General features: G+C 57.0%; 1 protein-coding gene across 1 annotated transcript in view; it reads left to right on the top strand.

Moving 5' to 3' along the window:
* LOC118255287 (receptor-type tyrosine-protein phosphatase V-like) overlaps positions 1–15670 on the top strand; it is a 50692-nt gene extending 35022 nt beyond the window's left edge. Inside the window, 19 exon segments of the mRNA XM_050715267.1 lie at positions 1867–1934; positions 2125–2248; positions 2548–2595; positions 3045–3138; positions 4021–4111; positions 4390–4466; positions 5277–5411; positions 5935–6057; positions 6477–6637; positions 7267–7402; positions 7958–8037; positions 8649–8736; positions 9218–9308; positions 9972–10048; positions 10337–10471; positions 10994–11116; positions 11619–11776; positions 12671–12806; positions 15168–15670. Of these exon segments, the coding sequence (XP_050571224.1) occupies positions 1867–1934; positions 2125–2248; positions 2548–2595; positions 3045–3138; positions 4021–4111; positions 4390–4466; positions 5277–5411; positions 5935–6057; positions 6477–6637; positions 7267–7402; positions 7958–8037; positions 8649–8736; positions 9218–9308; positions 9972–10048; positions 10337–10471; positions 10994–11116; positions 11619–11776; positions 12671–12806; positions 15168–15227 (2005 nt within the window). The 3' untranslated portion in view covers positions 15228–15670.
* The last annotated feature ends 261 nt before the right edge of the window (positions 15671–15931 follow it).

Raw genomic sequence — 15931 nt, 5'->3', positions numbered from 1 at the left:
GTGTGTACATGACAAGAGAGACTCACATTCTCATATGGGTAAAATGCGGAGGCTTAGATCTGCCCTTAAGTTTGGGGTGAGTGGAGTCCAGGTCCCTGGAGCCAGGTTTGGACCTGCTGGCTCTCCTGCCTTTCTTATTTTCTTCTGCTTCTCTTTCTAATTCTGTTATGTGCAGGCTCCACGCTTACACAAAAAAACTTAAATTGGAGCCATTTGAGATGTACACGTGTTACCAAACAGGGACTCAAGCGCCCTGTTTGGGCCAGCTCTGGCAAAGAATAAAGGTCGCTGTCAGCACAGGGCTGAGTCAGGTGGGTGGCAGAGGAGAACAAAAGGGATTTTCAAGAGAGCCATTCCCTTGGAAATCCCACCCACAGCAGGATGTCAAGAGCTAACAGCTGTTCTCAGCTCTCTTGAGGCAACGTATTATCATGCCTGGCAGGATAATTGAATGATCCTGCATTCCCATCCCGTGCCCATGCAGGTGTTGAGGTATTGCATCCCAGAGCAGGCATGGGATAGCATCCAATTGATTGAGAAGGTTTGAGATTGATTGCCCATCTGTTTTTCCTTCTTGCTATTGTTCCTGCCCACTCACCCTCAGGCATGGCTCAGCAAACCTTGCTGCTTAACCCCTGCAGCCTCGGGTCTGGCTTTCTGCTCCAGCCAGCACTGCTGTGCGTCTGAGGGCTGCCAGGGCACTGGCTCAGACCAAGATCTGCCAGACCCTGTCTCCTAGCTGCCAGCAGCCTCGAGGGTAGTTTAACAACAGCACAAACACAGCAGGAGACCCCTCTGCTCCCCAAACACTGTCCCAGCCTGTGTGTATATCCACCTTCACGCTGCCCAGTTGCCATTTTCCCTCCAACATCCACTTTCGGTAAGGGAGCAGCTCTGTTACGGTGTCATTACACCACCTACTGTCATTGAGTAATATGTACTTATCATCACTTTCATTTTGGCTTCCCTAAATAACATATATCCTCCCTATTGTTTTACCAGTTAATCATTAGCAGTGTGGTGAAAAGCAGATACCACTGGCAGCCTGTTTCTGCTCTGTAAGCCAACCCTTCTTTCCTATCTTTCAGTGAGTTATTTATCCACAAACCCTTATCTCATACCACAGCATCTGCAGGCCCAGTTTCCAAAGAGATCTTTGCTCCCAGAAGCCAGGTCTGGGATGTTGCCAGAGGGAGCTCATCCTGGACTCTGCAAACCCTAGGCTGCTAAAATCCAAAGCTATGTTTGGAAGCCCTGCCTTGCATTTAGGGTACCAGAGGACCTGCTCTTCCAGGTTACGCACTAGGAGGAGAAGGAATTCAGCTCTGCAGGGCACTGTGAGGCCCGGTGTGTGCACTGCTCGGAGGAGGAGGATGTAGGGCAGATCTCCACGGGGAGCAGGAGGCCCCAGCCAGCTCCGTGCTCTGTATGGTCTGGGTTGGGGCTCAGCTCCACCAGCTGAGGTGCCCCTGTTTCAAAGTCACCAGACTCATCTCTCCCAGGAATTAATGGGTTGGCATGAGCTGAGACAGTGACTGAGCCCACCTCCATCCTCCCCACCTGCCACTGACTTTCCCTCTTCCTACCCAGTAAGCGAGCACAGCTCACTCAGTGAGCTGTGCAGGTAATCCTTGGAGGAGAGCTGTTCCCCATTTGCACTTTCTGACATTTTCTGACATTCTCCCAAGTGTAACAGACTTACCCGCGAGGCAGAGAAGGGAGGAAAGACCATTTCAATACATCCCCTAAATCCCATTAAATCCCATCCCAGAAAACCAGCCTCTTCCAACACAGAGGCAGCTGGCCCTTACCCTTGGCTCTGCCTGCTGCTGGCTGCCCCTGATGCATGACTCCACTTTGCCCTAGGTTCAGCATCGCTGCCTTCACCAAGTACGACCCAGTGGCCCCTGCAGTGTCGTTCACCACATTTTCAGGTAAGATGGGTACATTATCCCACAGCTGCTCTGTCCTCTTCCCTACCCGGCTATGCAGGTGGAGAGAATTAACAACCAGCTAATGGCAAGCAAGAGGGAGCTCATGGGCTGTAGTAAATGTAATAAACAGAGTAAATGCAGCCATTCACTGGCTCCTACTTCTGTCAATTTTTCCTCTTTTTGATTCCAGCTGCTCAAAGTGTGGATGCAACTCCGCTCCCAATGCCAGTAATAGCTGGAATTGTCGTGGGATTTCTCTTGACACTCACAGCCATTTTTGCTCTGGTCTACTGGAGGCAGCTCAGGGCAAGGAGGTGAGGATGAGCCATCCCTTACCCAGCGGGCACAGGCTGGGAATCTCAGCAAAACCCAGCCTTAAATGCCAGGCCAGGAGGAAGAGCAGTGAGAGGGTGTAAAAGGAGCTTTGGGGAAACCAGGACACACAGCAGCTGGAGCTGTGCCTGAGAGATAGAAAGCAAAAGCAGCGGGCAGAGGGGAGCTGATGTGAGCCTCCTGCTCACAGGTGCTCCGAGAGCCAGCAGCACACAGTACGCGTGCAGCATCAGTCCCTGCGCTGCAGGGAAGAGTAACAACTCCCATGTTTTGCTTCCAGAACACAGAAGAACAGCCTGCCCCAGGAAATGGTGACCTACAGCTTGAGGTGAGTGCTGCTGGTTGGACTCTTCCCTCTCTGCTTGCAAGGTAGGTGCCAGAGCCCTTCACCTACTTCCTTTCTCATGCTTTGACTCAGGAAAAAACAAGCTATGTGTCCTCTCCTTCCCACTACTTTTTAAAGCCTAGGCTTTCCCATGTCCATCATTTATTGCCCACCTCCATTCCAAGCCAATGCAAGCGGAAACGTACTGTCACCTCCTCTGCATGGCTTCTGCAGTAGGAGAATATCCTCACCAACCTGAAATCCTTCCTAGTGTCTTAGCAATGCTCTTGGACTGGCTTCTCTGGGCAGTGCTGTGGGCTATAAACCACCCCCTGTGTGTGCATCCAGGTACCGCAGGTCTCGAGGCTGGGCTGTCTCTCTGGCTGCGTGGCTGGCCTGCCTGACCTCCCAAAAGCTAAGGCAAGTTTTCCTCTGGACTTCATTTCATGCAGAAATGTCCACCGGCCAATTCCCATACAGAACTTCAAGCAGTACTATGAGATGAAGACAGCAAGTGGTAACCACGCTTTTTTCCAGGAGTTTGAGGTGAGCTGAGACTCCTGCTAGAGATGGGACTTAATTTCCCCCCTAGATAGCTCTTTCAAACCCAGCCTGGCTCAAAGGAAGATGTCATGTCCCAGCTGTTGGGTGCAGATGCAGGGACAGTAAGCCACCTCCCTGGCCGCTCAGCTGGGCAGTCCTGGAAGCCAGAGGCTGGATGGACCAAGCGATCAGGCAATTCCCTTGCTCAAAACGTGGTTTGTTCAAGTTCTGGTAGAAATACGTGTTGTCTGTGACATGAGGTGAACAAACACCGCCCATAGCTGCTGGTGTGCAAAGCTAAGGGCCCCCGACCTGGGCTGGAGGCAAGGAAGTGGAGCAGTATTGCAATGAGATCCACCTGGAGGGTTGAGGAAAAGAGCCTGCAGCCAAAAGGATTTTGAGGGGCACTGTCAGAGCCACAGGATCAGGCTGTGAAATTCATTTCAGGCTAGCTTCCCTAATGCCAATGTCTGTGGGCTCTGAGTTGCTCTGCAAGCAGCACCTTTGAAAAATCCCATCAGTGATTTCAAGGCCTCTTAGGATCACCCTTCCCTGTCCTTCTGAGCAAGGGCTCGGGCAGAAACAGCAGATGGTGCTTCATTTCCTCAGCACGAGATTCTCTGAGCTTCTCAGCAGATTTCTGACTTCAGGGTGGGCTTTTTACCCCATGCCTGTTCCTGGGCTTGTTTTCTAAATACAGTGCTGTTGGAAAAGGCACTGGGAAAAGCCGCCAATGGCTTGAAATACACAGGCTATCCTGGGTAAATCGTAGAGCAGTTCCCTCATGACACACCAGGCAGAGCCGTTGGCCAGGGCAGGCACCTGGGCTGGCCAGGAGCAACCTGGAGGCCACTGGTTGTGCTTAGCTTCTCCCTTGTCCCACAGGAGCTGAAGGAAGTTGGGAAGGAGCAGCCGAAGGTGGAGGCCGAGCTGACAGCCAACGTCTCCAAGAACAGATACCCGCATGTGCTGCCCTGTAAGTGCTGCCTTCTGCCCCCAGCTCACAGGGGTGAGCCCTGCTCAGGAATGGGTCCCAGATGGACACCACAGAGAGACTGTGCATGTCCCAGGGCATCCTGATACCTGCTCCCTGGGGAGGAGGGAGACCGGCAGAGCACAGAGCCTTGCTGCTGGCTGCTTACATGGGGCTGGAGAAGCTGCAAGGACTTCTCGTGATGTGTAACCCGGATGAAATTGCAGCCATGTCTTGGGGAAGGGCTGCCTGGGGTCCCACATGTGTGTGGTCTCTTTCAGATGATCATTCTCGGGTCAAGCTGAGCCAGCTGGGGGAGGATCCGCACTCGGACTACATCAATGCCAACTTCATTCCTGTGAGTGCCCGCTTGCCTTCCCCACGTAGAGACATGGCCTCAGGGCACCATCAGAGAACCCAGCCCAGACTGAGGCTGTGAGGGCCGGTGGACAAGAGCCACTGGAACCACAGCTGGCAGACTGGCAAAGTGCTGAGGTTGGGCAGAGATTCATGGTTGCTCTCTGGCAGAGGTTGATGGCAATCACTTGATGGCAAAGCGCTGTGAACACAGAGGAGTGAGTGTGGGGAGACTGGCAAGGCTTTCTTCTTTCTTCTCGAGCGCTGTCCTCTTTCCGTCCTCTCCCAGCTTACTGCCCCGTCTGTCTGTCTGCTCTTTCTCCTTCTGGTCTGTGCAGCTGCATTTGAACAACCCTGGAGCTGTGCCAGCATCCCCCATCCGGGAGCTTTCCCCAGGTAACAGGCAGGGCACGCAGCATGCTGTGTGAATCCGCGGGGCATGCGTGTGCCAACGGGACAAAGGCAAAGAAGTCTGGGACCTCGCATGCTCACCCTACCACTGGCTGAAGAGCTCAAGGAAGACCCAGATTTGTCTTTCCCTGGTTAGGCTGAATGAGGAACTGCTTGGAGGGAAGTGGGGGGTCACGTCCCTATTCCAAAGAAGTAGAGCACGTGCTGGGCAGCACGTTTCCTGTGCAGTCAGCTTCTTCCGAAGCTTCTGCTGAAGTCAGCTGCCCAGGAAGCTGTGCTCACACGGGCTGAGGGCATCTCTCCATCTACAACAAAGGCAGATTAAGGACTGACTTGGTCCCAGGCCAGGATCCACCGGCCTCGGGAACTTGCTGACTCCTCCTCTCCGGCTCTTGTTCAGGGCTACACATCCCAGCAGGAGTTCATTGTCACCCAGGGGCCCCTGAAAAAAACAATAGATGACTTCTGGAGGCTGGTGTGGGAGCAGAACGTCTGCAACATCATCATGCTGACGGTGTGCATGGAGAACGGGCGGGTAGGTGTGTGCCTCCGCACTCAGCTGAGCCCGTACCCATCTGCAGGAGCTGAGCCCAGGGCTGGGCTTGGGGGCTCTGAGGGTCCCTGCACTCTTGGGGCTCCGGGGTGAGCACGGGCCTGCAGCTTCTCCAAAAGGCAGCTTGGGTGGAAGAGGAGGATGTATGCAGTTCTGCATTAGCTTGGTGCAGGAACGGGCAGAAGTAGAGCTTAGCTGGACCCCAGCCCACCTCACCCAGGTAGTTCAGCAGCATCTGAAGTTATTGCTTCAGGATGAGATGCCTCATACAGACCTGCTCTATTTCCCATGGGTGATGAGACCTGCACAGGTCATTTCTTCAGCAGGAGCCAACAGGAGGTGGGAGAGAGCCGTGCAAAGCTCCCAGTGTGAAAAGGACCCCCCTGCTGGCTCCGACAGATCTGCCCCAGCTCCCCACACATCTCCAGATGCTCCCAGGGAGATGCGAGGTCACCCCCACGGGCAGGCTAGGCCTCGTTGTGACCCTGTCCTGCCTGTGCCCTAGGTCCTCTGTGATCATTACTGGCCATCAGAATCTGCCCCGGTCTCCTACGGGCAAGTGCGGGTCCACCTGCTGGCACAGAGCAGCTCTGACGAGTGGACCATGCGCGAGTTCAAGCTGTGGCATGTGAGTAAGGACCCGGGGCCCCGTCGAGGGCTGTGGGTCTGCATGGGATGCAGCGGGGTTTCTCCTCAGTGGTGGTGGCAGAATTTCCTTTCTGTGCCAGTAGCGGGGTTCAAAGAAGACCCAGCCCCCTGGGGAGCAATCTGCCACCTCAGGCGTGGTGACACAGACGTATCCAACACGCATCGCGCCTCCTGCCCACCCTTGCTACCTTCTTCCCACTGCCCTGATGTCTCTGCTATGGGACTTGGCCTGCAGCTTCAAGGATGTGTTTCGGGGCAGGCAAAGGCAGCTCTGCCATGTCCACATGCCTCGCCACATCAGGGAGCTGTGGGGACAGGACAGGGCAGCAGAAGCCACCTGGGATGCTCCTGGGGCTGCGGGGTGCATGCTGATGATCAATGTCAGCAACCCTTTTTCAGGAGGGCCTCCGGGCAGAGCGGCACGTGTCCCACCTGCACTACACAGCCTGGCCCGACCACGGGATCCCAGAGTCCACGACGTCCATTATGGCCTTCAGGGAGCTGGTCCGGGAGCGCATCCAGAGCACCAAGGACGCGGGGCCAACCCTCGTGCACTGCAGGCAAGGCGCAGCACTGCGGGGGTAGCAGGGGGGGATGACTTGTGAGAGAGGGTGTGGGAGGCCAGGGACCTCCTGGTGCACGAGGTGGGAGGGAAGGCAGCATCCAGGGCACGCACAGGCTGCAGAGAGTCTCCTTGCTTGGGCACTGGGGATGGCAGGGCTGCAGGCAGCCCGTCATCCAGTCTGGTTTGGAGAGGGACCCTTTATCAGGGAGTGTAACAGTAGGACAAGGGGTAATGGTTTTAAATTAAAAGATTTAGGTAGATTTAGATTAGACGTTAGAAAGAAATTCTTTACTATGAGGGCAATGAGGCCCTGGCACAAGCTGCCCAGAGGAGCTGTGGGTGCCCCATCCCCATGGCAGTGCCCAAGGCCAGGCTGGATGGGATTTGGGCTGCCTGGGCTGGGGGCAGGTGTAATTAGATGAGCTTTAAGGTCCCTTCCAACCCAACCATTCCATGATTCTGTGATTCCCAGGGGATGCTCAGCACTCCCGGGGCAGTCTCAATGGCTCCCCAGGCCCTCAGTCACGCTGGCGCCCCCCCAGGGCGAGACATGCCTAGCATTGGGGGGAAGCTCATCAGCCATAGGATCTGGCAATGCTTAAGCCTTGCTGTCTGTGCTCCCAGTGCTGGGGTGGGCCGCAGTGGTACCTTCATTGCCTTGGACCGGCTGCTGCAGCAGATGAAGCAGGAGAAGTTGGTGGACACCTTTGGTGTGGTTTACACCTTGCGGATGAACCGCTACCAGATGATTCAGACGCTGGTAAGAACTCTGCTCCCTCTTCCCCCAAACCCGTTGCTTTGCGGCATAAAAGCCATCAGGGCTGGCAGACAGATGTGCTGGTGGGCTGGTCCCATCACCCCAACTGGTCTCCAGCCTGTGGCTGTGTCGTGGTGCTGCTCAAAGCAGTGATATCTCCCAGGGCCAGCTCAGCTGGAGTGAAAATTGCCCTTCCATGGGGCTCACCAGCAGCTTCTTGGCTTGCCAGACCCACAGCAGCAGCACAGAGTCTGTGTCAACACCCAAGGGCACGTAGCAACAGGATCAGGCCCTTTGCAGACATTTCTTGACCCACACCAGGCCATTGACCTGTGATGCCCCGCACCCCAGCTACTATTTCAAGACCTCAGGGCTGGGATAAGGTGTCAGTACTAACCTTCAAGACGGGAGGGGTACAGGGGCTCTGAGACTGAACTAACCGAGGGGTTTGGGGGCATGAACATAGGACATACCCTGCCCACTGGGTACCACACCCCCCTTCATGGTGTCTGCACGGTGCAGGATTGCCCTACATTGCTGTCTGCTTTTGCCTTCCAGTCCCAGTATATTTTCCTGCACAGCTGTATCCTGGACAAGATCTTGGAGGAACCACTCCTGGGTTTATCAGGGACAGAGACGTAAGGGCCTGCTGCATTTTGCCTGCCGCTTCCCCCCCCCCCCAACCCACAGCCCCTCCAGGCAGCAAGCTGGGATCCTGAGCTCAGTCTGGGCCTTGATCCCAGGACAGAAGGACAGGGAAGTCCCACCAGCCATCCCACCCGGTGTTTTGAGGGGAGTCAGCCTGGGGCTGGTTGCTCCCTGCAGCACAGGGAGCCCAGCCTAGAGCAGTGTGAGACACAGGGCACGCTGCGAGGGCTTGGGGGACTGTGTCCTCCTTCCCTTCAGTGTCAGTCTCAGGGGCTGTGCCAAAGAGCTGCAGAGCTCCTGGGGGTTGGAGCAGGTCAGGGCTTTGCCCCCCTACCCCGTTTCTGAGCCTACTTCTGGAGGTGACCTATTTATCTGTATGGCCAAATTCTCTCCTACCTCGTTCAAAAGAGGATGCTCTTGCCTATGCTGCGTGTTGGCAATGGGCTCTGGGCTGTGCTACAGCTGAGACCCGTCAGAAAGGGGCTGGAGAGCCACAAGAGGGGTGGAGGTCTGCCCACAGCCCTGCCCAGCTCCTGCAGACACAGCCTGGGTAATTCTGCGCTTGCTCAGCCTCCCCCTTACCACCAGTTCCTCTCCTCAGGTCCTGCCCCATCCCGCTGAAAAGCTTTGCACAGCACTACGCCCAGAATGCAGCCAAGTCTAACACGGGCTTCCTGAGGGAGTATGAGGTGAGCGCTGTCCTGTGGAAGGTGCGGGGAGCCCTGCCACAGCCACACACACTGTGGGGGCCTGGGGAGCATAAGCAGCTGCTCAGACTGGGGGACACCCTAGAAGTGCCTCCTCGGTGGGTCCCGTACCCCAGTTTCCCTATGCCTGGCTCTCCTGGCAGAGTTCCCCTCTCCATGGCACTGCATCCCCAGCCCCCTCACATGTCCTGCACCGAGCAGGATCCATCCATGACCCCTCCTTCCCAGACCCCATGCAGGGTAGGGACCTACGGGAACACCGCTCTCCTATAGAGAGATGCAGACAGTGTGGAGCAGACCTGGCAGCCCACCCCACTGAGCCTTGGCTGGGTGGTCCCGTAGCTTACCTGCCTCTGCATGGGCAGCTGTAAGCACCCTGCTGCTGAGGCTGGGTGTCCTCGGGAGTCCCCAGATCTTCCTGAACCTCCTCTGCTCACTGCTTCCACCACTCTCTTTCACTCAGACCCTCCTAGAGGTTGTCAAGGAGGAAGCCAGCTCTGCAACACCATCTTCAGGCAACCAGCAGACGCGGCCCTCTGCCAGCATCCTGCCATGTAAGTGCTGTGACACCTCGCACCCTCTTGCCATGCCTCACAGTGCAAGAAAGCACTTTGACACGCTGGAGTGGGTTCACCAGAAGGCTACCAAGGTGGCTGGGGGCTGGAGCATGTGTTGTATGTGAGTGAGGTTGGGGGGAGGTTGTTGAGCCTTGAGGAGAGATAGCAAAGGGGAGATCACATCCCTGCCTTCAACTGCCTGCTGGGAGGGCACAGAGAAGATGCAATCCTCCCGGGTGCACCATGGAAGGACAAGAGGCAACAGGGATGATTTGGAAGACACAGGATATTCCAACTCAGTACAAGGGGAAAAAAATCCCATGAAGATGGCCAAAAACTGGAACAGGGGCCCAGAGTGTCCGCAGCATCTCCATCCATAGAGATATGCAGATCTCCACTGGACAAGACATCGAGCAAGCTGCATGCACTGCATGCACCTCCTTGGAGAAGGGCGTTGGGATAGAAAAGGATCAGCATCTCCAGGAGAAGCTCTGAGGCTGTGTTTTGAGGACCAGCACCCGCAAGCTGGACAAGAGCACCGCAGAGGGGGGATCTTTGCAGAGAGGTGGTGAATGGGGGGCTGGAGTTGTGCGGCTGCTTGCAGGAGCTGTGCGAGCGTGAGGCCGCCCTGGCTCCCTCCATCGCCCACATCTCTTGCAGATGATCGCTCCAGGGTGAAGTTCTCCCTGCTGGAACAGGGCCCTTTCTCAGGCCTCCTGCAGGCGTGGCGCATCCCGGTGAGTCGTGTCCACCCCGCAGCAGGCGGTGCTCCCCTCTCTGCATCCAGCCCCTGCTCCCCACCAGAGGGGTCTGTGGGGATGAAGGATGAGTCTTGCCTCCCTCCTGGGGCTCTGCCCAGTTTGGGCTGTCCCCGTTTCCCTCCCTCAGGGCTTCTTCCTCTCCCCTTTCCTCCTGACATGCTGAACTTCCCTTCTTTTCCTGGCCTCTCTCTCAGTTGCCCAGGCTGCCCGGGTTCCTGTACCACCTTCTCCAGCTGGAGAGTGATGTTCTCATTCCCCACCCAGGGCTGCAGCTCCGGCAGAGACTATCTGGCTGTGCAGGGGCCTGACAAGCTGACCATGGAGGACTTCTGGACCCTGGTGTGGGAACAGGACGTTCACACCATCCTAACGCTTCTGCCGTGGCAGGAGAAGGGGGAGGTAAGACACTGTGCCCACCTGCTCCTTGGCAGAACAGGGATCTGTTTAACAGAGCTGGAAGCCGGAGGAGCTCCAAAACTTGGGCTGTCTTTTCTGAAGGGGTGCTTCTTTTACCCTGAAGCCTACTGCAGAGCCAGCTTGGTTGATGCTGAACCTTTCCTCTTTCAAAATGCTTCCACAGCCTGTCACAGGAGGGAGGCTCTTTGCTGCCCACCATCAGATCCTTGGTCTCTTAAAGCTGCATCCCCAAGGCACCCATGGACAGCAGCTCCTGCCTCTGTCCAGCCGAGCTGGAGAGCATTTGCTGAGCTGAGTCTCACTGCCAAACACCGCTGTGCTAATGGGGAACCTGGCTGCAGTCCGCTGGTTTTTCCAAAACTCCTCTGGGTTTTAGCTGGGGGATGAACTGGCATGGAGGGATTTTTGGGGAGGTCTCGGTCCAGCTCCATCACAGCCCCTTGAGATGGTGAATGGTCTGCAGTACGGCCACCAACAACACGAAGCCAAACTTCTTGCACACAGGTCCCAGCTGACGCGTGCTGGCCCCTGGAAGGAGACTCTCTCTGCACAAAGATGCTGACCATCCAGTGTGGCACCGAGAAGCCTGTCTCGGGATGGAGGTGTACCCAGCTCAAAGTGAAACACGTATGTGTCCGTGGGGCTTCCCCACTGCCTGGGACATTTCTCACTGCTAGCCAACAGGTCTGGAGGGACAGGGGCTGAGAGATCTGCGGAGATTTCGCTGAGCTGCCAGAGCAGAGTGCCAGCTGCCCATGAATGTGGGAGGGAGTCTCAATTGCAGCCTGCAGGACATCTGCCAGGCAGACATAGGAGATGCACGGGAGAGGTCTTGGAGGCTTTCCCACCCCTTACCAAAAGGTCTTTCCGACCCTCTTGCAAACTCCCACAGATCTCAGTTTCCCTCACAAGCTGCAGGTCAAGGTGCCAGGGGAAGGAGAGCAATTCCCCTGGGCACTGTACCCACGGTGCAGGTGATGGGCAGTGCCCCAACAGGGACTCCTAGGACAGCGTTACAGAAGCTCAAGAAAGCATCTGACAGCCTAAGGACTGAACATCTGGGGCTCCTCTGCATCCAAACTCTCCCATCCCTCCCCAACAGCCGTGTCAGCTCTTTGTGTCTCCCCAGGAGAAGAAAGGGAAGGAGAGGCAGGTGCAACAGTTCCTGTACACGCTCTGGAGCAGCACAAAGCAGCCAGATGTCCAGGGCCTGGCGGAGCTCCTCGCTGCAGTCAGACGGTGCGCGCCCAGCCGCAAGAGAGCTGGTCCTCTCCTTCTGCACTGCAGGTACATGGAATTGTAGAACCAGGAAATGATTGGGTTGGAAGGGACCTTACAGATCAGTCCAACCCCCTGCCATGGGCAGGGACCCCTACCACCAGCACAGGCTCCCCCAAGCCCCATCCAGCCTGGCCTTGGGCACTGCCAGGGACAGGGCACCCACAGCTCCTCTGGGCAGCCTGGGACAGGGTCTCACCGCCCTCGTAAGACAGAATTTCTTCCTAATTCCTTTTTGACTTTCTTCCTAATGCCTAATCTAAATCTACCCTCTTTTTGTTTAAAGCCATTACCCCTTGTCCTATTGCTACGCTCTCTGATAGTCTCTCCCCATCGTTCTTTCATCCCATTCTCTCTCCATCCATGGGCAGCTCCTAGGAGCAGGTACCCACAGCACCTTGGCACAGCCACCAGCAAGTCTCTGCCCCCCACCAACAGCCTCAGCGTTCTGGGGCATTTTGATAGTGTAGATCCATAGGAGCCAGGGAAGCTCGCATGAAGATCCACATGGGATAAGGAAGGCAAACAGGGCTGGGCCAGGGACAAGCATGGACTGAGCAGGCACTCCTGGGTTGAGGTGCCCAGGCCACCCCTGGGCTGGCTGCTGGGACCTTGGGAGCAGCCCTGACCTCCTCTGCTTGTGGCCAGGGACAGCAGCAGATGACACGTTAGCAGGGCTGGCCCAGGTGAGGGATGCATAGCTCGGCAGGGCAGGGTGGGCTGTGCCTCCAGGCTCCTTCGGTGGCACCGTTGGGACCGCTGGTCAGTGCAGAGCTCCCTGTCACCCGCACCAGTGCTCACAGACCCCCCCTGCCCCACCAGAGCCAGCTGCTGTGCATTTTCTCATGGGGCCTCTGACCTCTTGGCCTGGCGCCTGCAGTGATCCTCCCTTGTCCCTTGCAGCGGTGGCGTGAGCCAAATGGGGACGCTGATCTCCCTGGATTGCCTCTTGCACCAGATGAAAACGGAGAGGGTCGTGGATGTCTATGGGGTGACCCTCCAGCTGACGAGAAGCTGCTGCCTCATGACCCCCACGCTGGTAGGTGGGAAGGAGGGAGGGCGGCGGGCTGGGCAGAAGGGGACGTTGGTGCCAAGGTGCCCCCGGGGTCCCACACCCCTGCCTGGGCTACACGGGGCTTTACTCCCTGCTTTGCCCACCCTGTGGCTCTGCCAGCCGCCGAGGGCTAAGGGAGCTGCCTCTTCCCAGGGGAGAGCTTGCAATCTCCTCAGTTTTGGAGGTAGCATAGGTAAAATTGTATGTGAGCTCCTGATAAATGCAAGCTGCTCTTCCCGTCCCACCCTGGAAAACACGAAGCACTGGTTTGACCCTACGTGACGAACCTGCCCTCGGTCCCTGCACACGGCTGTCAGCACAGACACCTGCAATCTGCTTTTTTTCTGCCACATTCCCACTTTCCTGCCTGGAGGAGGTCGGTGGGACACCCTGCTGCATTTCCAGCTGGCCTGCAGCCACAAGAGCCACAGGGCTGGGGCAGTGTCTGATGGTGCTGCAGCTGTGCCGTGCCGTGCCGTGCTGTGCCATACCGTGCTTAGCCATGCCATGCCGTGCCATGCCAGCCCAGCCTCCCAGCCCCATGCGTGCCGTTCCTGATGGGTGCTGGTGGCACAGATGCCCTCTGGTAGCGCTTCCTTTTGCTGCAGCCGCTGTGTGTGCGGCTGCAGCATCCCTGGGAACCCTTCCCACGGGAGGCAGCAGAACTGGGGCAGCTCTCTCCAGGGCTTCCCAGCTGCAGAGCCGCCTGTGACCAGCTAATCGCATTCTTAATTAATGTGAACCATGCGCATGGTGGGAGCCGGAGGAGGGCAAGGCCTCCGTTGCCCCAGCCTCAGAGCTCCTTTGTACTTCAGACGTGCTCTTGCCAAGCGGAGACACAATGTGCCCATAAACGCACAGCAAGCGCCCATCAAACGCCACTGCCCCATGGCGTGGGGGCAGCAGAGGCAGCAGCTTCCCCACCTCGCTGCGGGCAGTGCTTGTTCCAATCCCAGCACACCCTGTTCTGGCCAGGAGAGGCTAGGCAGGGCTCTGGCCTCCAGCCTCCTGCCAGCCTCGTCCGTCACCACAGGGTCTGCCAGGACGCTGCCTTTCTCTCCAGCAGGGGTACACCGCTGTCACACCAGGGCATCGGCTGATGTGGTTGGGTTTAGAAGCCAAACGAGGGGGAAAATGAACCTTTGAGTGATTGCCCCATGGGTGCTGGAGCACCCTCAGCCCCAGCATGGTGCAGGTCTCTGGGGACGTGCCCCTGCCTTTCGCCAGGCAGCGAGTGTGCCTGGTCTGAAGGCAGCGCGGGGTTGTCACTCCGGATTTCACAATCGGGCCGGGCTCATTGAAAACATGCTCTGGTGACCTGGAATCACAGCCATTGTGTGATCTGTGGCTTTCCTGGTCGTGCAGTGGGACTAAACCCACCGCCGGCAGGGAGGGAGGCTCCTCGTGACTTGCAGCTCAGCCAGTGCATTAGCAAGCTGCTCGGGGGCCCCTCTGTCAGGTCCCTAATCCCCCTTTCTGGCTACCATGTGATTGCAGCCCACATTTGCTGGCTGGCCCTGCCCTTCAGCGTGAGCACTGAGAGCAACCTGACTTACCTTTCCCGAAGCCCTGCCAGGGGTCGGTCCCCAACCAGCCCTGCAATGCCCAGCACCTTCGCCCCAGGGCGCTTTGGAGCTTGGCATTTTGTTGGAGCAGTCTGGTGTTTGTACAGAGTATTTACCAAATCCGCAATGGAATAGAGCTCTCTGGGCCTACGTCAGGTGCTGACGGATCATTTTGCTGATCTTAAAAACAGAACAATAATGTAACTAGACTAAAATGACCCAGACTGGGCGCTTGCAGAGGTCTACCCTGGTCAGCCCTTCAGTCCATTTTGTTGGGACAACCACCGAGGGACAATCCTGCCCATAGGCCTTCCCTCCTCACCTCAGGTCACTGCCAGACCTTGTGCACACCAAGAAGGCAGAGCTCTCCCCATGTGCTACCCTGCAGCAGTGCTGGAGTTGCTCTGCAGCTGTGGTTTGGGTGCAAACCCTGCGGCACATCCAGAAGCCACAGATGTGCAGATTGAGGAGGTCAGGCGCCGTCGTTCCTCTCACACCTCAGTGCAATTTGCCTTCAGGTGAAGCAGATGGCGAAGCAGAAGGAAACAAATATGGTGTAACTGCAGCTCCAGGCCTGATTCTTCCTTTCTGGGTAGCTCTGGTGACACAGGACAAATGCGGACCGCTTGGGACAGTGAATCCTGCTCTGCCATCAGACACTGCTGGCTAATCTCCATCACAAAATAATTGTAGGGCCTTTAGAGGCAGATTGCAGAGCTAGTTCTGCAAATAGGAGGCCTCCATCAGAGACCTGACTCCAGAACCCCTTTCTCTTTCTCAGGACCAGTACATGTTCCTGTACACCTGCATGCGGGACATCATCGCTCAGAAGCAGCCCTGACACCACTTGGCACATCCCGGCACCATCCTGCCCTCCACCCCTGCAGGGTCCTGGCTGGAGCCAGGAGCTGGGGTGAGAGCACAGCGGGGGTCCTGCAGCGAGAGGGGACCCACCCCGGTGTCACCACCACCGCTGCGTCCTGCATGGTGTCCGCAGAGACATGAGGTCTCCTGAGCAGACTCGGGCAGCGTTTTCCTGCCCTGCTGCAGCCCCTCGGTGCAGACACAGCCAGGGGCTGGGTGGGATGCTCGCTGGTTTGGCCACTTTGCTGGGATTCCTGGTGCCTGGAAGGTTTGTTAACCCAACTGCACTCGGCACAAGAGGGGCTGCCCATGGGCACGGGGCCTGCTGAGGTCTCCAACACTGCTGTGGGCAGTGGGAGCAGGCTCGTGGCGGCTGATCGATCAGCGTTAGGTACAAACAATAAAAAGCCCTAAGAAGGAGCGTGCTTGTAAGGGTGGGTTTGCTTTCCTGGGGTCCTGGTGAGGCCCAGACTTTCCCCTCCTGCAGCACAGCACCCATTCCCAAAAGGGCACCAGCGTCCCTGGCAAGGCGGGCCACAGGCAATGGACCAGGTGCCCTTGGCCAGTCCAGACATTGCTGCCCATGGCTCACAGCAGCTTCTGCTTGCTCTTCTCTGCTCCTGGTACTGAGGCAATGCCTCTTAACAAGAAGACCCAGTTTCTGATGAAAGCTGGGCTTGA

This window comes from Cygnus atratus, chromosome 24 (genome assembly GCF_013377495.2).
Source record: "Cygnus atratus isolate AKBS03 ecotype Queensland, Australia chromosome 24, CAtr_DNAZoo_HiC_assembly, whole genome shotgun sequence".
In the NCBI taxonomy this organism is placed as follows: Eukaryota; Metazoa; Chordata; class Aves; order Anseriformes; family Anatidae; genus Cygnus; species Cygnus atratus.
This window is presented reverse-complemented; position numbering and strand designations above follow the sequence as displayed.